This window comes from Lacerta agilis, chromosome 13 (assembly GCF_009819535.1).
Source record: "Lacerta agilis isolate rLacAgi1 chromosome 13, rLacAgi1.pri, whole genome shotgun sequence".
In the NCBI taxonomy this organism is placed as follows: Eukaryota; Metazoa; Chordata; class Lepidosauria; order Squamata; family Lacertidae; genus Lacerta; species Lacerta agilis.
The window spans coordinates 1,615,149-1,642,259 of record NC_046324.1 but is presented as its reverse complement, the minus strand read 5'-3'; the positions used below and the strand labels follow the sequence as shown (position 1 = coordinate 1,642,259).

Here is a 27,111-nt window from a genome sequence, read left to right as displayed (position 1 = left end):
TAGAATCGCACGACCAACTCCTATATATATATATATTCGGCTGGCCTAATTTACTGAATTATTATTTTAAAATTAATAATAATCTTATAACCATAACCCAATGTGTCTGAATTATACATTATGAAAGGGATGACGAAACTCCCGCCTCTTTCTTCCCTCTCCTCCTCCTCCTCCTCCTCCTCCTTTTCCCTCCGAGGCCGGAGGCGGGCGTGCTCGGGACCGGCGTCCAGGCTGCCAGGCCGGAGCGCGGAGAGGGAGAGGGAGATGTCGGCGTCCGCCTCGGCCGAGGGCATCGCGTCCCGCCTGGCCCGGCAGGAGCAAGAGATCCGCTGCTTGGCAGCCGAGATCGCGCGCCTGAAGGAGCCGGAGCGCTGGCCCGGCAGCGGCATTAGCGTTGGCGGCCTCTGTGGGCCGCCGCTGCCGGACGCGAGCCCGGGGCTGCAGGCGCTGCGGGCCGAGAACGAGAAGCTCCGCTACCGCCTCGGGCACCTGCGGCGGAGCCTCGGAGCAGAGCTGGCCCGCGCCGGGACAAGGCCTCCGCCGGAGCCCCGGCCAGAGCAGCCTCGGGGGGCCGCGCAGGTGGGTGAGGGAGGCGCTGCCTCGAGAGAAGAAGGCCTCGCGGGGAGGAGGGGAGGCAGGGGCCTCACCTGGGAGTCAAAGCCATGCCGCTGCTCCGGGGGCCACGGGGCGCGGGAGATCCCCATCCAGGCTCGCTTGGAGAGAGCGGGGCGCACCTTGTGGCGTGAGGAGGTCCCTGGCTCCCTGAGGAGGACCTCCCGTTCCGCCCTTAGAAGCAGAGAGCGGGAAGGGGCCCCAACCCCCAAGGGTCATCTGGCCCACCCCCTGGCAAGGCAGGAATCAGCTGGAGCATCGGGGAGAGGAGGGTGTGATCCCGGGCACGCTTCCTTTCTGCATGTGCAAATTTGAGAAGGGGGGAGCAGCACACTTCCTAACAAGGGAAGGGTCTGCAAAGTTGCAATCCTATACCAAACAGTGACAGTATTATTGCTACAAAAGTTGGGTGCCGCCCACACTCTCTGCCAGATGCAGCAAGATTCCTGGGGGTTCTGGGCGCTCACTCAGGGTCTTTGGAGAATGAGACACTGCGGAGACTGTCGTGGCTTAAGAATTACGGTTTATTCACCTATTTACACCTTCAGTCGGCATTGGTCATCTCAAGAGGAGCTTGACCCACCCACAGCAGTGCAGCCGTGGAGTCCAAGGCATCGCTGCCAGCCTGCCCGAGATAGGTCCCACTCTTCTTTCCTTCTTCTCCTTCTTCCCAGAACACCTTGCTCAAAACCTCTCTTTTCGTGTCATCTCCAACACACAGCCCAGCCACCTTGGCAACTTCTGTCTTGCCAGGCCATTCTTGTCATATTAACAGATTTCTCTTTGCTAGCTAGCCAGGCTGGTTTCATAGAGAGCCAGGGATTCCTTGTCTGGCAATGTTCTGCAGCTTGTACTTTCATCCACATCCCAATTAATCAAAATCCTACCATTTATTAATTTCTAGGGTTTAGCCCCCCCCCAAAAAACCTATAACATTATATACATATCTACACACGCACCCCTTCGTCTTCCCCAGCTGCAGTTACATGTCTCTTCCATATTGAACTCTGCAGGCACAGCAGGCCCTGTAACTGTTAATAACTGGTCTGAAGTACAGTATCTCTAGAATACATGGCACTTTAGTAATGTACTGTAATTGACATTACAGTTCAGAGATTTGAGCTTTGGAAATTAATTTCCTTGTCTCCCTCTCTGTCTTTGTGCTTCTAATTCTGACCACTTTTTTGCTTGACTTTATTTAATTCTGGCATTTGGATTGGCAATTTTTTTAAATATAATGTAGTTCTACCTTTTCTTTGCTTAGGATCCTCCCAATGCAAACCTTGCTGTTCACCAGGGTACACATAAAAGGGAGAAGAAGGAAAATCAAGCTGCTGATGGATGTAGAAGCGAGGTATGTGAACTTTTTAGGGTGTCCAGGTAGCCACTCTTGGTATTGTCTTTGTCCTTGTTGTGCCTGACTAGATGAGACAATGGGGATCCCTGACCTTAACTTTCCTCTTTTTAGCTCAAGAGGCTCTTAATCTCAGGTTGTGTCTTCAAGCACCAAGTTGGGCAAAAGGATTCTGGCACTGCAGAGGGTTGGATTCAATGGTCCTTGTGGTTCTTTCCAGTTCTACAATTTTAGGATTCAAGAATAGCTGCTGGGTGGGTAGAAGTCATCAGGAAAACAGTGCTGGGAGGAAAGGATGAGTTCCCGTGCACAGCCTGAGATGGTTGCAGCCCAGGCACAGGTGTACCACTACAATACAAATTGTGACTTCAAGAGGTGGACTATGATTATCTACAGATTCCCAATTGAAGATGAGCAGCAATAAATACAGCATTTGCTCTATTCTGTGGAACTTAACCCTAAAACTATGAGCTTAACAAATGTCCAGTGCTGTCAAATATAAGGACCAGCTAGCTAAAAAGAAGGCATGAGTTATCATTTAGCTAGAATGAGAGTTATAGGAAATATAGAATCATGGTCCAGAGGAGCTACACATATAGGAGGATGGGAGCGGCATGTACGGCTGTATTTTTGCCTTTGCCATTTCCATTTGACAGGGAATGATATAAGCCACTTTTAGACTAAATAGTGACTTGCCTTTTCAACAACAGCAATTGGAAAATGTCATTTGGAAATGTCAAACGAAGTCCAAGCTGTTCACGATTCTGACCCATGTGTTTACAGCTACTATTGATACAGTCTAGAAAAGATATGAAAGTAATTGGTGGTGGTAATTTGCAATGAATGGCAGCTTCCATGCAACTGTATAGGGAAGTTATTAATGATTGATGTTTTATTTTGTTTTTATAGTTTGCTGGAAGCCGCCCAGAGTAACTGGTGCAACCCAGTCAGATGGGTGACATACAGATATATTATTAATAATAATATAATATTTCACATGCGTTCTCCATGCCTTATTTCTGTTGAAGGCCTGCACTGACATTCTGCCCTGCACACTTTTTAACAGCTACAGCAGGAACCAAGCTTCATCAAAGAAAGGCTGAAGTTATATGAAGCACTGAAGAAAGAGCACGATGCTCTCCTTGATTCCAGAGCATCCAGCCAAAGCAGACCTATCAAAATCACTCTTGCTGATGGGAGGAAGATGGAGGGGGAATCCTGGAAAACAACTCACATCAGCTAGCTCTACAGATTAGGTAATTTTCCTTGCAGACTGGGTTTTTGTCATCCTCAGATGGCAGGTGTGGTGGCGCAATGGTCAGTGTGTCTGGCTGTTAACCAGAAGGATAGTGGTTCGAACCCCCCAGGGATGGTTGTGGGCAGGATTCCTTCGTTGCAGGGGGTTAGATTAATGACTCTGTGATTCTATGTGTGCATGTACACACAGAAAAAAGCACGTGGAGAGAAATATATAATAGCTGTGATTAGAGGGGGGATGCTAAAAATACTGTGTGTGAAAGTCAAAGCTTAAATTATCTTTTTTGCACATCTATTTTACATATAATTAAGCTTTAACCTTTCTCTCTGACCTACCATCAAACCCATCTCTCTGCAACTATAGAATTAAAAGTTTGATGGCCTCAAAAGGAGGACATCTCTGGCAGGTTTTTTAGAGGTAACATTTTTAGCATGCCTTTGCTCTCTTTAGTCGTGGACTTGCTGATAATGCCATCATAGCCAAAGTGAATGGGGAACTGTGGGATTTAGATCGGCCGATGGAAAGAGACTCTTCCTTGGAGCTGCTCACGTTTGATAGTGAAGAAGCTCAATCTGTACGTAAACTTTTATCTTTATCTCTTTCTTTGTAAAATTATTTGAAAACAAAAGTCCTGGTCCAGCAAAGGAAATCCTTGTACAGACAGGGCTTTTTTCAGCTGGAACGAGGTGGGTGCCATTGCAGGCCGGAGCTCCCCGCCCCCCCCCCCCACGGCTTCCCAACATGAATGCTAAGGGATTGCTTTTGATCAGGTATTTTTGCTAGCTAATTCTGTGTTTGAACCCCTGATCTGAAGCAACTCAGATACACAAATCTAAATGTTATCCCAGTAGTTGGCTCAAGGTGGGAAGTAGGCGATTGGAATAGGGAACTTACTAATAATTAATTGGATCATGATCCATTTTTTATCTTTGTGTGTAGGTTTATTGGCATTCTAGTGCTCACATTCTTGGAGAAGCAATGGAAAATTATTATGGTGGATGCTTGTGCTATGGACCTCCCATTGAGAATGGATTTTATTATGACATGTACATTGAAAACAGGTATTGTTTTGTCAACAAGTGTTGGCATTTTGAGTTGGTATAGCACAATTGAAGTATAAACTTGGGTTTTAATATAACCTCTTCCTTAAAACTGTTAAAATATTTACCATCTTCACCATGGCATCAGTACATAGTAGCAGTAATGTGTTCTGCAAAGGAAGTATTTGTTCCTGTATTTCCTTTCACCAGTGGAAATGTAGAGGCAAATTATGACTGTTCTTAATGAAAGAACCATTGGTTATAGAATTTCATACTCCAAAGCTGGCTGAACCCAATATTTTTATATAGCAAATCTTAGACAATATTAGCTTTACTTAGCAAAATCAAGAGGTACAGATGTTGAGAGTATCAGTTGAGGCTGGAGGCGGGATGGGATGTTGGAATAGTTGCATACTTTGTCCAACCATGTGGCACAATTTTTAAAAAAAAAAAGAAGGAAAGGGTCCAGCTTTGCTGACATGCTATTTTTTCCTATGTGTTGGGAGCTATTTATTTATTTTCATGGGACAGGGAAAATTGACGCATGTAAAATCTCCCTACCTGCAGGCTCAGATGACAGCCCAGGCAAAGCTTTGCCACTTGAATGTCTTGATTGCATACATTTTAAAATGTATTTTATTTATAAAATGCTTATACCTTGCTTTTCCATCAATAGTATCCAAAGTGGTTTACAATGATCAAAGGCACTCCAGAACAAAAATTGCAACATACCACAGTAAGGTATGCAGAGCAAAGCTAAGCAAGCTAAATGGTCATACAGATGTGGAAATAAACAATTTTTTCCTGGTGTCTAAACATCGACCTTGCCACTGTCCCCAAAATCCAAGATGATTAAATCAATATTAAAAGTCTATATTGCTCATTAAAGTGTTTTCCCTTTAAATGCATCATTATTTATATATTTAAATGTATAGAAACTAAGGCTGCCACCTTAACCCCAGTTATCTGGAGGAAGCCCCATTGCATTCAGTAGTGCTTACTTCTGAGTAGACATGGTTAGGGCTGTGCTGCATGTTTATAATTTAAAGGAACTTTAGCCATAAATAAGACCATCTTCTTTAAACTGCCTTACAATGGTGAAAAAAGAACTGCATAGGATTTTCAGCTTGTGGTGGAGGATGATGTACTTTCATTCTGCTCTACAGGCTCCTTTACTTTAAGATCATTGGCCTTTCTTTTTTCTAGAGGTGTATCTAGTACAGAATATCCAACACTGGAGAATCTGTGTAAAAACATCATAAAACAGAAGCAGCCTTTTGAAAGGCTAGAAGTTCGCAAAGAAATCCTGCTGGATATGTTTAAGGTTAGTCTCTGGGTTTGCTAATGTTCAAAATCATCTACTGCAAACATTGGTCTGAACTTTGGAATCTGAAGACTAGTACTTGCTCATGCTGGCTGTTTCCACAGCAGGTAAATGCAGATACTCCCTCAACAGATAGGGAACCTGGGGCCCTTCCTGCGTTGTTGGGCTTCCAGCTTACATAACCCCCCCCCCAGCATAGACAGTGGGCAGAGATGGTGGGACTTTGAGCCAACAACCTATGGAGGGCCACAGGTTCCCCATCCCACTCTAGGGATAATAGTTTTTCTTCTCAGTTGTCTTTTTCCTCTTCCCTGCCCAACAGGCTGCAAACCATTTTTTTATGCTCCTTGCTCCGCACATCAGGTACATGCCACGGTACTCTTCCCTAGCCCTGTCCTACAAAGTCTGTTTTTTTCTGAAATGATGCTTGGGACAGGGAGGGAAAGTCACTGTGAGTAGTCGTGTATAGCTTAATCCTGTAGTTATTTCAGAGCAGCAGCTTCTGTTAGCAGTGCTTGGTTTGAGAAGCAGGAGACTGCTTTAGCCTGCAGTTACTTTGGCCCTGGTGACCTCACCATCTTCTTTAATTCGTGATGAAATTGTGTCCTGAAAGAAGCTGTGCTTAATATAGCTAATATGCAGCCAACCCATCTCTTCCCTGTCTAGCTTCCCCTGCATGTTTCGTAACATACTCTCTGGCTGGTGGGAATGTCAGTCTTCCCAGGCTATGTCTGAAGAAAGGACTTAAGAATCTCTTAGCAAGGCATCCAGAAATCTTGCAAGGGCTACACAATAAGGCGGCTGCTGTGCCAATTTAAAATAAGAATGTAGGAGGGACCATACTCTAGAGGCAGAAGGTCCTAGGTTCAGTCTCTGGCATTTTCAATTATAAAAGGATATGGAATAATTGTAGGTATATGTGAAACGGAAACTAGTAGCCATTCCTTATCTGCACAGTGTAATGTAAACCATCTAGAAGCAGGTGGCTTCAAGATCAGAACTGCACAGTGTGTCTTTGGGCCTAGAGAAAGAGCTGAGTTTGTTCATTTCTCTCTCTGCTCTTCTCTCTGTTGGGAGGGGGAGAACCATCTCCAGATGCAGACAGTCCTAGCAGCATGCTAGTGACTGATTTATGGGCTAATGATGTACAGAACCATTATGCTGTAAACGGGCAATAAACCTTACTGCGTGAACCATGGGCATGAAGTGAGTTTATTGCATCAGTGATTGTCTCCGCAAAAGGCTTGACAACGCGCAGAGTGGAGCACTCAGAGGAGCATGCAGGACACCTTGTGAGTTTAAAAGATGTTCACAAAGATTCAACAGTAACACCCTGGAGCTGCTGCTTGTCAGAATAGGCAGTGAGGTGGGCCAGTGGTCTGACAGAATAAGGCAGCCCAGGCTGCAACTCCCATCATGCCTGACCATGGCCACACTGAGTAGAGGTGATAAGGTTGTAGTCTGTAACATCTCCAGGGCACCAGGTTGCAGAAGGCTAGTATATGGCTTCATGCTTGTTCAAGAAAATTCAAATTCTCATTTTGTTTCCTCCCTTAACTTTTTGCTCCTCTTCTGCATAGTATAACCAGTTTAAATGCCGAGTTTTGAATGACAAGGTTGACACACCAACAACTACAGTGTACAGGTAAAAGGATGCACAATTTTGACTCAAACTTTCAAATCTGCTATTTTTTAAAATACTTAGGAAGAAGGCATTTGTAAGATGTGCGTAATTTTAAATTTTGAGAGAAAATTGTATGTTCAAACAAATTAGAAAAAATATATAATGAGAACATAGTTGCTTTATTATTATTGCTTATAACATACATCACGGAGGAGAGAAGAAGCTTGTTTTCTCCTGATCTGGAGGGTAGTACCCAAACCAGTAGCTTCAAGTTACAAGAAAGGTGATTCCAACTAAACATCAGGGAAAACTTTCTGACAGTAAGAGCTGTTTGGCAGTGGAACAGTCTCCCTCAGGGGGTTTTGTACTCCCCTTCCTTGGAGGTTTTTAAGCAGAATGGCCATCTGACATGGATGCTTTGACTCAGATTCCCACATTGCAGGGGGTTGGACTAGATGACCCTCAAGGTCCCTTCCAACTCTACAATTCTATGATGATTCTTTGATCACACCATCTGTGTGCATGGTGCATTATGGAATAATGTAAGCAAAAGGCAGGTTGCTGCTGCACAGATCTGACAGTCTCAACTCTACAAAAGGAGGTTCAAATGAGGCAAGGATCAGTAAATGCAGTTTCGTGAAGTTCTTTTGTTTCAATTAAACATATAATCTGTAATATACAATATACACATACAGGTTCATACATCATGCTAAAGGGAAGCATAACTAAGATTCATTTGATCCACAACAGTTTGTGCAATGCAATCAGAAATGGAAGGTATGGTTTGAGGTGGATTTTGTAGACAGTGGTTTTGAGCTGTATTTTGGAATGTCTGAATTGAAAAGCTGGAGTTATAAGCTGTTGCTCCACCTTGGAAGCTGCTGCGCCATGGAGAGGTGCACTTCTGAGAACAAGCGCTGCAAGGATGCAAAACAAAAGGAAACAAGCAGCCATAATGCATGGTTCCCAGTTATATTTTTGGAAGCACAAACCATGGCTTGGTGTGATGCCTCAGGTTCATTTTAACTGCAAGAAGTTCAGATTAACACAACTGCATGTGTGACAAAGTTCAGAGTGGATTACCTTGTGATTGGCTATAGACTTTGGACTGGGAACCTGATTTTTTTCTAATTGCATCTTAACCTTTATAATCTTCTAATAGGTGTGGTCCGCTGATTGATTTATGCAGAGGCCCTCATGTGAGGCATACTGGAAAAATTAAGGCCTTAAAGATTTTTAAGGTAAGCAAGCCCTTAAAAATTAGGATTTTCAAGAGTGAAACACCCTTATAGCAGGGAGTAAGTTCCCTTGTGTTGAAATGGGGTTGCTTTGTAGTAAACTTGGATTATACATCAAATAATATGGAATGCAGTTTTGTATGGTGCTGTGTCCACTCATCTTCCAAAGGCTGTTGTATTGCTTGGCTGTTTAAACATTTTCTTCTATTTCAGAACAAACGAATAATAATACTGCCTCAGCTTTGCTATCCCTATAACTATATTAAACATTATTTTTTTGAGGTGGGGACTTTTCTTACTGATAGAATTGAATGTGGTGGTTGATGTGTAAACCACTGAATTTTTGTTATTTTCAAAATACTTTTGTTGAGTTTTTTTTTTTTAAGGAAAATAGAGAGAAACAAGATACAGGGACAAAGAGAAATGGGGGGGGGAGCAAATAATAACCATACCTGCACACACAGGAGGGGGAGAACTTGCAGGCTTGCTATGAAAAACATATATAACAACCCCATTTTCTGTAGTCTGTGTACTTGGTGTGTTCTAATAACAGTTATTATCTATTGAAAACTCACTCATACTCCCAAACAAATTGGAATCACAGGATCCATATCTTGGCCTATGCCGAAGGAACCACCTGGCCACGAGCTTCCTAATTTGTATATGCAATAAAATGATACCATTGGGCAAAAGAAAAGTTGTTTGTAATTGATCCTCTGGGTACTTTTAGTTTAATGAGAAATCTTTTTGAGGAGGACTGTCTGCCATACTTTTGTATTCTAAAGTAGCCAAACCAAATTTCTTCCAAAATTTTGCGATAGCTGCCTGTGTAGTGTTAATAAATGTAAGGTAAGCTCTTTATTTTGTAAATCTGCTTCCTCCTCTGTGATTCAGTAACACAAATGAGGAGATGGAGTTATTGTCTGGTTTGTAATTAAAGAAATGGTCATTGAAGAATTTACACCAAAATTCTGCAACCTTAGGGCAGTCCCACCACATGTTTCTATAGGTGCCAGTAATTTAACACTCCTCCAGCACATGGGTGAGCTGCTGGCCACATAAATGAAAGCTGCCTAGGCATAAAGTACCAGCCACAAACTGGCTTCAGTGAGATTTCTCTTGTTTGAGCAGACAGACGTAGAATGTGGTTTAAGCAAAAATTCTTTGCACCACTCCTCTTCCACTGGAGTATCTCAATTGAGTTCTCACCAGAGTCTCTGATTCTGAGCAGACTGAAATGAAATATTTATTAACATTTTATATAATAAAGAAATCAAATCATTTAAATGATTATTTACTCAATTGAGTTCAAATTGAGTCTGCTGCTTAGTGGTGTCCTGTTCAACTTGTGAGCCTGAGAGAAAAGGTCTAACCCTCAAAGCTTCAAGTGACAAATTTCTCTGTAAACCTTTGCCTAGTGTCTGCTGCAGAGGGTTTCTTCTAGGTATTCTTGTAACCTTTGGGACATCTGTCACCTCAGTAGGTGGGAGCCACTAATTTATTTGGGCAGATGGAATCCTGGGTGACTTGGTCGCTCCTTGCGCTTCCTTGAGCTTCCCTGCAGAAAAGGTGGGTTTGGAGGGAGGGGGGGTGCATCTCACAGGTGTTTTCAGAGGAAGTTCCAAGCATATGGGGGCAGCAGGAGACCTAAAGGAATGAATATTACTGTCAGACTGTATTCAGTGGGGCTTAAGCAGAAGTAAATAATTCACAGGATTGCAGGCTTACGATAGTTTCATAACTAAGCAGTCTGAGATGGTTTATTTCCCACAAATGGCTCAGATTACATTTTTTTTCTTGCAATGTACTTACATTTGGGGTAACTCTTTCAACAACAGAATTCCTCCACTTATTGGGAGGGAAAGGCTGACATGGAAACACTGCAGAGAATTTATGGAATATCTTTTCCGGAAAACAAAATGATGAAAGAGTGGGAGAAGGTCCAGGAGGAAGCCAAAAATCGTGATCACAGGAAAATTGGCAAAGTATGGTTTGTATGCATTCTCTTGGCTTTGAAACATTTTTTATCTAAGACTAACGGATTTATTGCAGCAGAAGCCTTTGTGGACTGGTTTCTTTGTCAGAGGCAATAAATATGCAACAAATGCAGCAATAAATGTTGGTTTTTAATGTGACATACGAGTCCTTTTATTGTTTTGGCTCCCTAGAACTGTTAAAAGTGTACACTGCAGAACAGTTGCCATGTTTTCAGGAGTGGGGGTTGACTCAAGACTGAAACTCAGGACTATTGCAGTTCTAGGCGTGCTGTCATTTAAAAACAACACTGGGCAGTCCAGCATTGTGCAGCTGTGTTCAGGTGTGAAGCAGCTTTCTGACATGAGGGTTAAAAGAGAAGCAAGGGTGAGGAACCTTTTTGGCTCTCTTGTCCAGATCTGTCTTGAGGGCCAAATTTGACCCCATGTGCAATATATATTGAAGTCTTGAAGTAGGGATTTCAAAGCACCTTGCAAGGTGCTGAAAGGGAGAGTTTTTGACAGCAGAGAGTGGCAATCCACCTCCATGCCAGCTTGATTTCACTGTAGAAAAATAAGTCAGTTGAATGACATGTTTGCATTGCATGACTGCACAGAATAATGATTATTTCTGTCTTCTTTTTGTTAAATAAATTTGTATTCTTTGTCACAATTTAATTCCACATTAACAGTAAAAAAGAACATTTTTACCCCCCAATCCCCATGTACACCAGTATCTTTCAAAACCTCTTCTGGTTCTTTAAATAAACAAAATTCTCTTACATTTCCATATCATTTATCCAATTTTCTAATAATTACCCAAAACTTACTAACACTTCAAATCATTTACCATTATTTAACACAGATGTCATTGAAGCATCTAGAGTATCATTTAAAACAACTTTCTGCATTCCACATCTGTGCTTAACTGTTACTTTGTCCCCATCCTACTAATTGCAAGCATTTACCAATATCCACAATATTTTGCACATAAGCAACAACCATTTCCAAGACTATTTCCCATTCTTTTTCCTAACTTTGGCGTACTTAAATTTCATCAGCAGACATCTGTCAGTTGAGGCAAGTTCCAGATCCAGCTCGCCTTCCCTCCAAACTTCTCTCAGTCTCAGAGGTTGTACTTTCACCAAGGCCCCCTCAAGTGTTCTCTGCCTAAACCACAAAACTTCCAAATCTACCCTGTTCTTTTGGACTTCATATCAATCATCTTTTTCCCAGTGTTCAGGCTTCCTCTCCAACTTTTGCCTAGGAATATATCCTTCCTCAAATCTCCCTGTCCAAGATTCTATTGTTTCAATCAGTTCTGTCACCCTTTTAATGCTTTGATCCATTTGGGTTGTAAATCGTCTGTTATTTTAGCCATAATTTCCCTCATCTCTTTCATGAAATCTTTTTCCAATTCAGAAAAAAGATTCACCAATTCAGATTGAGGTTTGTCCCCCGGGTCCTGTACTTGGGCCCTTCTATCCAGACTCAACTCCTGACTGTTTAATCATTGTCATATTTTTGTCTTTCTGTTGTTCTCAGAACAGCCAGTTTTCACCACTACCTTATTAGTTTCGAGGCCATTCAATGTAAGTTCCCAGTAAACAGTAACAGTTTCTGTGCTTTCCCACTACCCCCCTTCTATTGACCCATTTATACACATATGCAATTTAACATAAAATCTAAATTTTAAGTTGATATTCATATATAACAAATATCTACCTTAAAGAAGAGACCGAAACAATATATCCATAAGAATTGCCACTTAATTGTCCAGGAGAGAGAGTACTAAACTCAATATCCAATTTTCTAAAATGTAGAATGTAGAGTTGCAGAACTTGAAGATCCTTAAAAATAGGTATATCAATAGGTATATATCTTGTTTCCCCCCCCCCTCATTAAAATTCTGATTTATATACAGGAAACCGAGTTCAGTGCTCTGTAGATTCCTCCAGCCAAGATATGTTATCTTATATTCCCCCAACAGAGTACTTTAATTGTTTTAATCCAAATTTCCTCTGCTGAGTTCAGTTTTAACGGCAGCTGCAGTTCAAAATCCAGTTTCCACTTTTGTACTCCAGTACGATAACAAGCCAAGAAGAGTGGATTTCAGTTGCCTTAACCTTTCCTCCCGCAACTGAGGAAAAGCTTTGGAAGGGCTGCGTAAGGACTCTCAGGTGTTGTCAGAGTCCTGGCACTACCTTCCCTTTTCCATACACAAATACCAAGTCTTTAAAATCCTGTAGCAATGTCAAACAATAAAGAATGGAAACAAAATAAAAAATTCCTTCCAGTAGCACCTTAGAGACCAACTAAGTTTGTTTTGGTATGAGCTTTCGTATCTGAAGAAGTGTGCATGCACACGAAAGCTCATACCAAAACAAACTTAGTTGGTCTCTAAGGTGCTACTGGAAGAATTTTTTTTTATTTTTTTTTTACTACAGCATACCAAAACGGCTACCTACCTGTAAATAAAGAATGGGTTTCAGTTACTTTTAATTCTCCCATCAGCAGGCCCACACTGTAAATATCAAATAACATAAAGTTTTCCACTTACAGTTTTTCCATGTACAGTTTTTCCATGTCTTCTAGAAGATGAAGAACGGACTTCCTTTTAATCCTTCGTCTGGCACCGAATTAAGCTTAATTAATTTCAATAGGAAATCTTCTTACATTCCCATCAGCTTGAATGTTGGTTATGGAAAATCTCTGTTGGTGGCCGGAGCGTTAAGGCTTCGCTCCCGCGGAGATGCGTTGCTGCCAAGACTGCACTCAATCCCGCTTCTTCACCGACTCTCCCAAGCTTTTCGGCTCAGGGGCCTGGGAATTGCGGGAGAGCTCTTTGCAATCTGCTTTACCCCTCGACGTATTGAGGACCCTCTCAATACTTTTTGGGGGTACGCCTCGCCTTGGCATTTCCCCCTGACTCTCCGCGGGGCTCAGATCTGTCAGAGCGATCAGATCTGTGCTCTGTTCGCCATCTTGCAGAAGCCTCATTTCTGTCTTCTTTTAACTTCTGGTGTTTGATTGTGCGGATACAGGAACAAGAACTCTTCTTCTTCCATGAACTGAGTCCAGGAAGTTGTTTCTTTCTGCCCAGAGGTGCCTTTATTTATAATATACTCATGGATTTTATCAAAGTAAGTGACATTTACTAATTTGAAATTGTTATGAAATATATTTTTTTCCTGCAGAGAAATGAACATTGGTTGCTACTTATTTATTTAATTATATGGTTGTTATGGCCTGGATCTTTATTTAGCCCAAACAGTGTTGCTCAACCTGGAATAAGCAAATACCAGCTGGCTTGAGGGTTTCAGAAGTACAAAACAACCTTTAGGAGAAAAGAAACCCTAACGAGGGGGACTCCAAAGAACAGCCCGGTGAGGCCTGAGCAGGCTCAGAGGCTACGAGATACTGGCTGACTGTTGGGGTGCGGAATGGAGTATTCTAGAAAGTGGCATGGCTGATGGGCTGGAGCCCAGAGCAGGAACTCTACAAACTGTGACGTTTTGTAGGTGGTGCCACTGAAGAGCAAGTGCTGGGTAGGGATTAGAGTGTGGAGCTGAGTTGCATGGCCAGCTTTAAATTCCCACTCTGCCATGAAGCTTAGTGCACAATAGTGGCTCAGTCACCACCTGTTAACCTAACCTACCTCACAGGGTTCGTGAAGATGAAATTTGGAGTGTGTATACACCACCCTCTCAACACTTTTGTGGAAGGGTAGGGTAAAAGTATTATAAATTCCAAGCAGGTATGAGCTTTGGGTGTAGAAGTATCGACATGCTTATAAAATGGTCTGATCAACAAGGCTATTCCTGTTTGCAAGTGTGGTATAAATTTAGGTGACAAGGATGTACCTCTTTGCCTGGCATTCGATGCGGTCTTTTAGTACCGTTTTAGTTTTTCGTTTAGTTTTTTAGTAGCGTTTTTAGTACTGTGCTTTAAATTGTGACCTGACTTGGGACCTTAGGGTGAAGGGCTGGGAATAAATCAAATCAATAATAGTGCAACTACTTTAAAGAGCAATAATGGGTGGGTGGGTGTTGGCCTACTGCTTATTAAGAATTCGGTTTCCTTGCGCAGGAAGAATATCACCGGCGTAACTTCACAGAGGTTGTGTCTCCTAATATCTACAACAGTAAACTGTGGGAGGCTTCTGGCCACTGGCAGCACTACAGTGACAACATGTTCTCTTTTGAGGCTGAGAAGGAAATGTTTGCCCTTAAGCCAATGAACTGCCCTGGACACTGGTTTGTGGTTCTTTTCATTATTACTCCCAATTATTTTGAGCTATTGGAAATTTATTTTAGTTTGGATTAAATAAAATAAGTCATAATAGGGGGGACATGCGCATTCAAGAGCAGAGGTGAGGAGCCCTCAAACCTGGGGGCCAAATGTGTCCCTCCAAGTCTCTCTGGCCTTTGGGACTCTTCCTCAGGCCACATCCCTTCCTCAGCCACATCTGCTACAGGCCCTGCTTCACACCCTGCTTGAGTGTTTTTTCCTGCCTGGATTGTGCCCTTGAACTCTAATAAACACTTTGGCTCCACTGTAGGATAGGTGTGTGTGTGTGTGTGTGTGTGTGCGTGCATGCGTGTGCAGGAACTACTGTGCAAATGTAACTTTTACATATTACTCTGGCCTCCCCCACCACTGGTATGTGGCCCCCAGAAGGGAATGTGACCTCTTGGGCTGAAAATACTCTCCACCCCTGTTCAAGAAGATCTCTTTTGCTGGGACAAACTTTTATGAGGGTGGGGTCCCTTTACCTTTATGGCTGTCACTGTCTTTAACATGTCTTATAGAATAAACTTCCCTTCCTTTCCAATTTATTAGCGGTGGTGGACTTTATATCTCTTCAGAGCAGCCGTGTTGTTACGGGGGTTGACCTTTCACTGGTGTGCCATCCTCTCCCCCCCCCCCAATTGCTCTGCAGTGGAGAAAACATACATGCCTGCAAGGTTTAATGATGGTTGCAGGATTTATACAGGGGAAATGGCACAGGGGAAGCATTTTTTTTTTTTAAATCCCACCAAACCTCTCCCTTCACCACTAGTTACAGGTAAGGTAGCCATGTTTTTAAAAATTCCTTCCAGTAGCACCTTAGAGACCAACTAAGTTTGTTCTTGGTATGAGCTTTCGTGTGCATCACACTTCTTCAGATACACTGAAACAGAAGTCACCAGACCCTTATATATAGTGAGAGTCTGGTGACTTCTGCTTCAGTGTATCTGAAGAAGTGTGCATGCACACGAAAGCTCATACCAAGAACAAACTTAGTTGGTCTCTAAGGTGCTACTGGAAGGAATTTTTGTTTGTTTTCACCACTAGGTCAATCAAATCTGGAGTCTTTTAGGTAAAGGTAAAGGACCTCTGACCATTAGGTCCAGTCGTGTCCGACTCTGGGGTTGCGGCGCTCATCTCGCATTACTGGCGGAGGGAGCCGGCGTACAGCTTCCAGGTCATGTGGCCAACATGACTAAGCTGCTTCTGGTGAACCAGAGCAGCGCACAGAAACCTGCTTTAAACACAAAAAGTCTTCTAGTGGATTGTTTGGTTTAGCAACTGTAATAATAAAAAAAAATGTCAGGAGAACCGACAGCATATCTCCATATCATAGGTATTTTGACCCTATGGCATGAAACCCACTGGGTGACCCTGAGACAATCACCATCTCTTGTCTTGCCCTTCTCACAAGATTATTGTGAGGATAAAAGGTGGGAAAACCCATCTGGACAAAGGGCAGGACACAAATGGGGCATGTGAATAAATGGTCAAGTAATTGTGCATGGATCTAATAAACTATTTCATGTCTCTAGCTTGATGTTTGCCCATCGTCCCGGTCCTGGAGGGAGATGCCTTTAAGACTTGCTGACTTTGGAGTTCTTCACCGAAATGAGCTTTCAGGGACCCTAAGTGGGTTGACTCGGGTCAGGCGCTTCCAACAGGACGACGCCCATATATTTTGCACAGTGGAGCAGGTATTGCGCTTATGTTGGGGTTGCCACAGTAGAGGGATGCCTTCACTATTTTTTTTAATGATAAAAGAGTTCATGATAAACTAGTCCCTATGTGGTCTGAGTGCTAAATAGATGGCAGCTGTTGTGAAAGGCTTCCTAATCTAACCAAACTGGTGCATGTTCTTGCTAGTTAGCATGAGAAGGGACTGAATCTGCAGACTTGCATTGCTGATAAGTAGACATTCAGACCATAGAACTACAATTAGCAGAGATGGCTCTGTGTGATGTCATTTCCCATCTTTTGCTAGAGAGGAAGGAGCACATAGCTCCCTGTTCGTCCCCTTCTCTTCCTTTGACCCGTGATGGATGCAGACATGCCTCAGCTCACTCCAGCTCTAAAGCTGGTTAGGCACATGCCCAAAGCTGGTTATACTGTAAATAAAAGTGCCTGCATAGTTTTAACTGCTGCCTTTGCTGTAAACCAGTGCATATAAAGTAAGTTAAATATTATTTTAAAACTACTTTTACAGGTTGTAGCATGATACATTCTTAAGAAGGGGGAAGCCTCCTTACTTCATAACTGGACTTGCTCAAATCAAGGTTTTTCAGCCTAATTCCTATACTTTTAATTTTGCTGTCAAGGGTGGGATTTTAAAACTCTGTTCAAGCCACACATGTGGGCACCTGGAGAGATAAATTGCAATTACTGCATCGTCTCCTACCCATTAAAACACCACACACATATCCACTGTAAATTAATTTGCATTTTAAATTTCAGATTGAAGAAGAGATGAAAGGCTGCTTGAACTTCTTACAGTCTGTATATGCTGTCTTCGGTTTTACCTTCCAACTACATCTTTCCACAGGCCCGTCAACTTCCTAGGGGAAAAGGAGCTCTGGGACCAGGCAGAGAGGGTAATTTAATTATGCCACTCTAAAAAGAGAACACAACGACTTTGACTTGAATAACCACTTCCTTCCCTCAGGTGTTAAGATCAGCCAGGGGGGGTTCTTGGTAGTCCTACCACCCTCACAGTTTGGGAGGCTGGCAGCCTGAGAGGGGTATTCTTGTGGCAGCCCCTAAGTTGTGGAAGTTCTTCACCACAGGCATGTGTGGCGCCTTTATTATGTAGTTTCCATTGTATGCTGAAGACGTCTCTCCCCCTCTCTCTCTCTGTGTGTTTACGTATTTACAAATATCTGATGGATGCATGTTCATGGCGACCCGGAAATGGCCGGAAAGGGGGGCAGAGACAGGGGTGAGGGACATAACCCCTGCACAAATTGGCCAATGCCTGTGTGTGTGTGTGACCTACCCTATATTGTGACTAGTTTGTTTTGAACTGTTAAGTTGCTTACCTGCCTTGGACCTTATGTAGGACAGGTAAGAAATAAGAAGTAGAAGTGGAAGCAGTCATAGCAACAGTTCTTATATTTCTGGCACTTAAACTAGCAAGGAAGAGCATGAGGACACATGGGTCGGAGGATGGTTAGATGTTTTAAGCATTGGTGTGCCATGGGGGCTAAGCTGGAAGAAGTCTAACTTCAGGTGAGCCACGGTCAGTACTATCCGCTTCCCTTCTGCAATAGGGGGATAATAATACTAATTTATCTTGGAGGATTGTTGTAAGGAATACAACAAGATAATGTAAATGAAGAACTGCTCTTCTGATTTATTCTTAGCAACTCCAGAACAGCCTGGATGACTTGGGGGAGCCCTGGAAGCTAAATCTGGGAGACGGAGCATTTTATGGTCCCAAGGTTAGTAAATATTCATGCTTTTGTATTCATGCTGTTATTGAAGCCTATAGGTGGAGGATAAATGGCAAAGCCCCAGCTATAATTTTGCCATTGTTGTCCTTTGCAGATTGATATTAACATCAGAGATGCTATTGGTCGGTACCATCAGTGTGCTACTGTCCAGCTTGACTTCCAGCTACCTATCAGATTTAACCTTACTTATGTGGGGTAAGTTTGCATAAGAGTCTTTTAGGACTTGAGCTGATCTGCTTAAATATGTAGAGCCTAAAACTAGGAAACAAGGGGTCAGAGGAGGCTGTAAATGGACTTGGAGGTACAAGGTGACAAGCTGAAGAAATGCTTGGATGTCTGGAGCATCGGTGTGGCATAGTAACTGAGCAACAGTAAGGGCTCATCCACTTCCGTTTGCCCCACTGCTTTCCCCCAGGAAAATCCATGGTTTAGCGCTGAATCATGTTTTCCAGAGGTTGCTGTTTGTTCTGATTTATCTCTAAAGTGTGGGTTTTCTGGGGGAAAGTGGTGGGGCCAGGCACAACCTTTCAGGCCCATGGTTAGAAAGCACAGGACAAGGGTCCGTGTGGAGAGCCCAAAGTCTGATTTGAGATGAGCCACATCAGCACTGACTACCACATGTGCAATAAGGAGATAAAATTGCTCTCTTATTTCTGAGGATTGCAACAATCTGATGTAAAAAAAGAACTGTGAATACCTTAAAGCAATATAATATGTACTAACAGTAAACTAAATTATCTGAGTGCCAGTCCTTCTGTAGCCAAAATGGAACTAATCCTGAACAAGGGAAAGTTTTCAGCAGGCTCAAGAGAGCCTCAAGGTTTTCAGAATAGATTGATGATGCAAAGTGTTGTATGATCTGTCAATGGGATGCAGCTTGTTGAAATGGCACTCTTCCCAACTCTTCCTTGTGAGAAGTTGCAATTCAGTAATGTAATGTAATTAGAAGCGTGCCTTTTAATGTGCTAGAATTAACTGTGGTAAAAGAGGGTTGAAACCAGATTCAAATCAAGATAGCAATAAGCTTGTATTAAATTTTTCCACTTTTTAACTTCCGTTCTTTCACAGAAAAGATGGAGATGACAAGAAGAGGCCAGTGATAATCCATAGAGCTATTTTGGGCTCGGTAGAGCGAATGATTGCCATTCTGGCAGAAAACTATGGTGGAAAATGGTGCGTAGCAGTAACTGGAAGCAGTTTTGAAAGTTGCAGCACCCTGTAGTCGTGAACACCAAGTTTAATTTCTGCAGAAATACGGTTTAGAACAATTTCATCCTGTTACAGTGTGGCCTTTGCTACCCTGGTGCTCTCCAGACGCTTTGGACTAGAGCTCCCTCCCTTCCTGGAGTTGGTGGAGTTGTAGTCTAAAAACCCTCAGAAGTGCCGGCTGGGGAAGGCTTCCCTACTGGATGGTGGAGCAGAAGCTCCTGAGCAGCATTTCAGCTACTCTAACATAAAACAGTAAGGCCCAATGTTCCTATGGCATTAGCCAGCAGTAAAGCAGCCATCTGGGAGCATTCCATCCTCCCCCCCCCCCCCGGCACTCCCACCCCGTGAAACACTTTGTCACAGTGGATGTTTGTACCAGCAGCACCCTCTGCCAGAACACTGGCTGCATGGGTGGCATAGAGGGTAAGCATTTTTTATGCAAGGCGGTTGGGGTTGTATAGACACTTGCACAAGTAATTACTTACCTGTGATCTGCATTTTATATAAACTGAGTCTGAGAAACACACTACGAAGTTTGTAGTGCAAACATGAGCACACGACACAATACGAACTTAACATTTCCATAATGCAAAGTGTGTCTGCATGTATGCGTGTGACGTATAAGCAACTGTGATTAACGCTGTGTAGAAAAAAAAGTTTATAATAGCTGCATATTCATTGAGGTTCTTATTTTGGCCAGGCCCTTTTGGCTTTCTCCTCGGCAGGTCATGGTAGTTCCTGTCGGCCACACCTGTGAAGAATATGCTCAACAGGTAAGAGCAGAAGTGCTCACAGAAAAGGGGGGGAGCAACTGCACAACAACTGAAGTTTTGGTTTTGTTCAGGTATAACATAGGAAACTGCCTTGTATTTAGTCTGTTGCCTACACTGGCTGGCAGCAGCTCTCCAGCATTTCAGGCCTTCATCTCTCCCAGTCTTATCTGAAGATGTGGAAATTGAACCTGGGACCTTCTGCTTGCAAGGCAGATCCTCTACCACTGAGCTCTCAGCATTTTGGCTAAGGTCAAGTGTAGTTATATATAGGTATAAAATCCTGACTTACCTAATTTTCAGCCGAGTTGTACCCTTTTTAAAAGTGGTTCAGATCTGCAAGAGTGCACTCTGCTAACTTTAATGACATTTCCGAAGACTTGAATATGGCTTGGGAATCTTTGCTGCTAGTATTTTTATCTCTCCTACTGTTTCCAGCCTATCTGTTTTGCAATTGTTTCCTAGTGTATTTTGTTGTTGTTTTTATTTTAAATAGAAATTTTAAAAGTATATTATGTAAAGGAGATACTTGTTCACTGTTTAGAACTTCAGGAATAGAGGCTGCATGTATACAACCCTCAGCATGCTTCTGCCTTGAACTCTGTGGAATTTCCTTCTGCCAGAGCATGTGCTTTGCTTGCAGAAGGTCCCAGTTAAATCAACAGCATCACTGTGTAGCCCTGGGAAAGACCCTTGTCTGGGGAGCTGTTGTTACTCTGGGTAGACAATACTGAGCTAGGTGGGTCAGTGGTCTGAGTCAGTATAAGCCTGTAAGTAATGTTACTTAGACCTAAGCATGCTGCCCAGCGGCTGCTTTTAAACTGTTTGCAAGGAACTCAGGTATTCTTTGGGGGCTGATGACTCTTCTGCACTGAGATGTTTGATCATGATGGCCAAGCTTCCCAGAAGGTCAGCTTCTTTGCCTTTAGAGAGTTTCCCTGCCAATGAACCACCACAGGGAGGCTTCTCAAATGCACAGTCACTAGACCTAGGCCAGTGATGTGGCCCAACATAACGTGCTTGGTGCCATATTTGAATGGAGAGGGCCCATTTAGAACACATCCCCCAGAAATATACCTTGCAACTCATGGGGTTTTGTGGCAGACATGCAGCGGTTTCTCAGTGTACAGATTGCCATGAAAGCCTTGGAGCTTTGAAAACGTCTGCTTCTCAAGATATGTCAGAATATATCATTTGGCACAGAAATGTTACCAAATTGTAAAATTTAACACATTTTTACGTTTTTGTTTTGTTTTTTGTTTTAGATTTGCAGTGACTTTTTTGCGGCTGGATTCATGGCTGATGTTGATCTAGATCAGAGCTGCACCTTAAACAAGAAGATAAGAAACGCACAACTGGCTCAGTATAATTTTATTTTTGGTATCTATGACTTTTCGTTCATCATTTTGACTCCCACCTTACTCAGAATGAAAATCCCAATATGGTTGACACAAGTAGCAAATGTTGTTCTTGTTGGGTAGAGGGAAGAGTTCTGTCCCTCATTTACTGCCAGTTGCAGGGTAGCTTGCCCCAGTTTTAATGTTTGGATAACATACTAAGTCTTAATAGGTTCAGGGGCTATTTAGTTCTTCTCTGACTTCGTTGGGTTACTTAATAGTTTATTTGCAAGGTTCACTTCTAAAGATATAAGAGCAAAGCACATAGTCTAGGGAAAAAAGCACCAGCAAATGCTTCTTGAATCTGAATGTTTTCTTGTGAAGTTAGCTTTCCTTTTTTTGGTCAGAGATTTTAATTAAAGCACAGAAACATGTAACTTTGTTGGAAAACAGTGGCTTTGGTAATTTTTCTCCAAAGTAAGTACTGGCCAGTAGAAACCACTATTGGTTGTAAGTTCTCTGACTTTAGTAGATTGATATAAGAACTTGCTAGACATTTGCTGAGCTGCAGTGGTGATATAGAATGTTCATAACAATTGAACCATTCAGCAGTGTAACAATCTGTCAGTGCACATGGCCTTTGTTGATTGGCGAGAGTAGAAAAGGGAGACCATAGCATCATTATATGTTTGAGGAGAAGTACATGAATTGATGGTTCATGTGAGTGAATAAGTTATAGGCACAGGATATAGTCTGAAAAAGTACATCTGTGGATTTTCATGGGCCTCGTAAATCTCAGTGTGAGCCACAGCATTGCTCAGAAACAGCCCTACTGAATCCAGTAGGACATCTTATTGAGTGAGTATGTAGCATTGCCGCAGTACAAGGCATTGTGGCTGTGTGCCAAGTAACATTGCTTTGCGTTGTTTCTTGCAGTGGTTGGAGAAAAGGAGAAAACCAATAATGCTGTGAATGTGCGAACAAGAGACAACAAGGTCCACGGAGAAGTTTCAGTCACATCTGCCATTGAAAAACTAAAGGCATTGAAAGCATCACACACTTTACATGCAGAAGAGGAATTCTAGTTATTGCTAATGGAGAGTGTACTGAAAGCTGAAATATTGGCTCTATCATAAATGTGTTCACCTTGAATTTAGTTTCCTATGCTTGGTGGGCTTTACTTCCTGGCAAGTACATTTAGGACTGCAGCCCTCCATCAAGTCAGTAGTTTGATGCTATAGTACATCATGACATTCAGAAAACTAAATATGTAGGTTCTTTTGAAACAATTTCCATATGGGTAGCCTGTCTGTTGTAGCAAAGACAACCAAGAGGCTTGTGTCACCTTAAAGACTTAGGGTTGTGTTCAGGGTTGGTCTTACAGGAAGGAATCGTGTGATGGGAGCAGGCAAAGGCAACTTCAGAGTTTACATTTTATATTATTTGTTTTAGTGCTTTAAAATTGTAAACTGACAAAAAGACAGTATATAAATGCTGTAAATACTCACAGTAGATGCAGTAAAAATAATGGACAAACAGGCCAATTAATTTCAAGGGGTCTCCTCTGAATATAATTTAGTTGAATGCATCCCTAACCATTTTATTTATTTATTATGGCACAAGCTGAACCATAACTCAACACCTGTTACTCAGGTTATCAGGTTCATGCATCTGCAGAAGTGGACGGTAGTCCATGAAAGTTTATAGTATAATAAATTTGTTAGTTTTTAAGGTGATACAAAACTCCTTGAAGCTGTTGTGTAAACTGTAAAAAAGCATTGTTAGATACCACAGGCATCTTGCTTTAAATAACACTTCAAAATTACACAGCAAATCTCCCTTTCATAGAATGAAAGGCCTTGGGAGGTTCATACAGAAGTTCTGTTACTGCTACTGCTTTCTGAGGAGAGTAACATATCCTCAAACTGCAACTTTTTGTGAGCAAGTGTACAAGTTATTTTGAGCCTGTCTGAGCAATCTTATTTGAGGCAACCTCACCTGTTCATATTAGATTCTCTCATCAGTATGTTGGAGTTGCCTTTATGTTTAGAGGTCATGTTGCAAAACAGTAGCGTCTGTGTTGAAAGGAAAACACAGTGAAGGATCAGTCAAGTGAAGAGTGACTCCAAAGTGTGGAACTCGAATAGCCTTTCACTGGCTTATATGTATGGTTATGCTACAGTTCTGTGCAGCACAAACGGGAGATCTCCGTATTTACGTAGTGTTGTCGCTTTGAGGCACAATCCACCAGGAAGTCCTGCTGGAGCCTCATTGAAATGAACAGGATGTTTGGTCCATTTCATTGGGTGTGCACCTTCCTGATGGATTGAGCCTTATAGCATGCTCTTATTTTTTAAAAATGCAAACTCTGACAAATTAGAGTTGCTTCCCCCACTTTAGACCAATGAATAAGCCCACATAGAAGCTTTTGAATAAAATTACATTATAATGAGCATGATTTGCCTCTTTTTTCTATAAGTAATTTTCTTATTTGAAATAACGCATTCAAGTCTGATTATGACTATTTTACCTTAAAGTACGGTATACATCATCATCATCATCATCATTATTATTATTATTAAATGTGCAGTGTTTGTGCATAGAGAAAGCTACATTACTGATTTGATATGTCTATGCCTTGCACAGGGGCAAAAGGAAAATCAGCACCTCATGGTTCATTTTTGAGAAAATGGTAATCATGATTGCTACAACATCTTTTAAATATGAACGTGTTTTTTGCTTGACTTTTTAAAAATGGTGGCGCTTTACAAAGACACAATTCCTCTAGACAAATTATTGAAGTGTTTCTTTATGTGTTGCCCCTGAACCAGCATGGGCTGGCCTTAACTATGATGCCTGGGGTGAAAAACCTAATTAACAGAAGTTTGTACTATTATGCATAGTACAGAAAAGTGGTTAGGGCCTTCTCCTCCCCTCAGTGCTTGAACTCCTCAAGGTTTGCAATTAGTGGACAGTGTCGGGACAGACAACTACTATTTCACACAACATGCCCAATTACTTACTGAATCTGCTGCTTCAAGATGTGGTAAACATCATAATTTAAATGGCTTTAGGGGATCAGACAAAATTGTGGTGCTGGAAGAGGAGTTCCCATGGTTGCTAGTCATGTTAGCTTAAATGGAATTCATGCAGTACAAATCAGTACACTTGGGAGCAAGAGGAGGTGAAGTGCCTATTTCCTAGATTGTTATCCTGTTTCTCAAGCAATAATAAGAATTATTATTAATTATTTATACCCCCCCATCTGGCTGGGCTTCCCCAGCCACTCTGGGCAGCTTCCAACAAAATATTAAAATACAATAATCCATCAAACATTAAGAGCTTCCCTAAACGGCTGCCTTCAAATGTCTTCTGAAAGTCTGGAATTAAAGAACCTTTTAATGAGGGTGAAAGAGGAGAGCGCAAAATATGGTCTGAAACTCAACATCAAAAAAACTAAGATCATGGCCACTGGTCCCATCACCTCCTGGCAAATAGAAGGGGAAGAAATGGAGGCAGTGAGAGATTTCACTTTCTTGGGCTCCATGATCACTGCAGATGGTGACAGCAGTCACGAAATCAGAAGACGCCTGCTTCTTGGGAGAAAGCAATGACAAACCTAGACAGCATCTTAAAAAGCAGAGACATCACCTTGCCGACAAAGGTCCGTATAGTTAAAGCTATGGTTTTCCCAGTAGTAATGTATGGAAGTGAGAGGACCATAAAGAAGACCGATCGCCAAAGAATTGATGCTTTTGAATTATGGTGCCGGAGGAGACTCTTGAGAGTCCCATGGACTGCAAAAAGATCAAACTTATCCATCCTTAAAGAAATCAGCTCTGAGTGCTCACTGGAAGGACAGATCCTGAAGTTGAGGCTCCAGTACTTTGGCCAGTACTCCAGCAGCTGACGCCCCTCCCTGGCCCGCCCCTCGCCTCTGCCAGAGCCGGAAGAAGCAAAGCGTGTGCCAAGCAGGTTGCGAGCAAGCCGCCGAGCGTGGCTTTTTACCAGGCGGCTTGCTCATGGTTTGCCACCGCTCTGTAGCGCGCATGCACAGCATCGCATGTAGCAACGCTGCGCATGCGCTCTACGGAGCAACACCCCGCCCCGGGTTTGCCGCTCCAGGTGGCCAAGCGGCTTCCTTCGCCACTGACTCCCAGTCACCAGTCCAGCTGCCGCATTCTGGATTAGTTGTAGTTTCCGGGTCCACGGCCGTCTTTACCTGGCGGTGTAAGTGGCTTGTTGCGACATGGCGCAAAAGCTCCGGAGGGTGCCTGGTTGGGAGTCCGGGCTGAGTTGGAGTCATCCAGGACTCTGGGGAAGAGCCAAGAGCCCAACAGAGCTCGCCACACGGGGCCACAAACCTGGTGGACCAAAGTGATGTTTCTCGGAGGGAGCAGGGAACCCTTGATTCAGCACTTTCTCCACTTTCTTATCTCCATGGTTCATTCTTTTAGGTGGAGTTAGGCAGGAGGCTTATGACCTGAGGAAGCATGGCTTGAATTCTTCATTTGACTGCAACTAGTACCGCCTATAAATTACTTGAACACTTAGAGCATGTCCTGTGGTGCCAGCTCCCTTAAAAAAGGTCAACAAATCAACAACTTTAAAGGTCGACAACTCTGGGAACCGGGGGGGGGGGCGCCGGCGCTGGAGAGATCTTTGCACCACGGCGCCAGATATGCTTAAGACCGCCCTGTCCGGGTCACCTTCAAAGGTAGCCCCACATAGAGCGAATTGCAGTAGTCCAAGCAGGAGATAACCAGAGCATGCACCACTCTGGTGAGACAGTCCAAGTAGGCAGGTAGGGTCTCAGCCTGCGTACCAGATGGATCTGGTAGACAGCTGCCCTGGACACAGAATTAACCTGTGCCTCCATGGACAGCTGTGAGTCCAAAATGACTCCCAGGCTGCGCATCTGGTCCTTCAGGGGCAAAGTTACCCCATTCAGGACCAGGGAGTCCTCCACACCTGCCCGCCTCCTGTCCCCCAAGAACAGTACTTCTGTCTTGTCAGGATTCAACCTCAATCTGTTAACCGCCATCCATCTTCCAACAGCCTCCAGGCACTCACAGGACCTTCACCACCTTCACTGGTTCTGATTTGAAAGAGAGGTAGAGCTGGGTATCATTCGCATGCTGATGACCACCCAGCCCAAACCCCCTGATGATCTCTCCCAGCAGCTTCATGTAGATGATAAAAATTGCCTCCCCAAGTGGCTCATGCTTTTTTAAAAAAGTGTCCTGCTTGAATCAAGTCTGACGTTCAAACTGAAAGGACAATACGCACAAGGAGAGAGGAAAGGTAGAGGGGGTGGGGGTATCAGTTCCACAAGGCCAGAACAAAGTGGGGAGCTATAAGGGGATATTTATGTCCAGTTCTGGCCAGGCCAATCCCCCTTGATGCTGCCCTTGCTTGAAAAGGCAATTAAGTGGTGACTTGTTTCTTTCACCAATGGATGTGGGGCCAGAGTGCTCAAGTGCCTGTTGCCCTAGTTCCCCATGCTTCTACAGTCCTAGCACAACTGACACTTGGAGCCAAGTACTCTTCTTGGCTTGAGCTGGTCTCTCCCTCCCCTTGTTGATGTTCTCGGCAGACAAAGGGAGCAGCCTGTGTAGGTGACCCTACAATCC

At 43.1% G+C, this 27,111-nt stretch overlaps 1 protein-coding gene across 1 annotated transcript; it reads left to right on the top strand.

Annotated features, from left to right (window-relative positions):
* The first annotated feature begins 250 nt into the window (after positions 1-250).
* On the top strand, positions 251-23,253 carry TARS3 (threonyl-tRNA synthetase 3). The gene is given in 22 exon segments (XM_033166880.1): positions 251-579; positions 1,877-1,966; positions 3,033-3,195; positions 3,198-3,222; positions 3,675-3,798; positions 4,164-4,285; positions 5,471-5,588; positions 7,169-7,233; positions 8,375-8,453; positions 10,289-10,435; positions 13,468-13,566; positions 14,513-14,679; positions 16,249-16,268; positions 16,271-16,410; positions 17,168-17,249; positions 17,252-17,304; positions 18,073-18,150; positions 18,257-18,357; positions 19,231-19,335; positions 20,072-20,144; positions 21,407-21,521; positions 22,415-23,253. Coding segments are annotated over 22 exon segments (2,430 nt in total). The 5' UTR covers positions 251-264; the 3' UTR covers positions 22,564-23,253.
* The last annotated feature ends 3,858 nt before the right edge of the window (positions 23,254-27,111 follow it).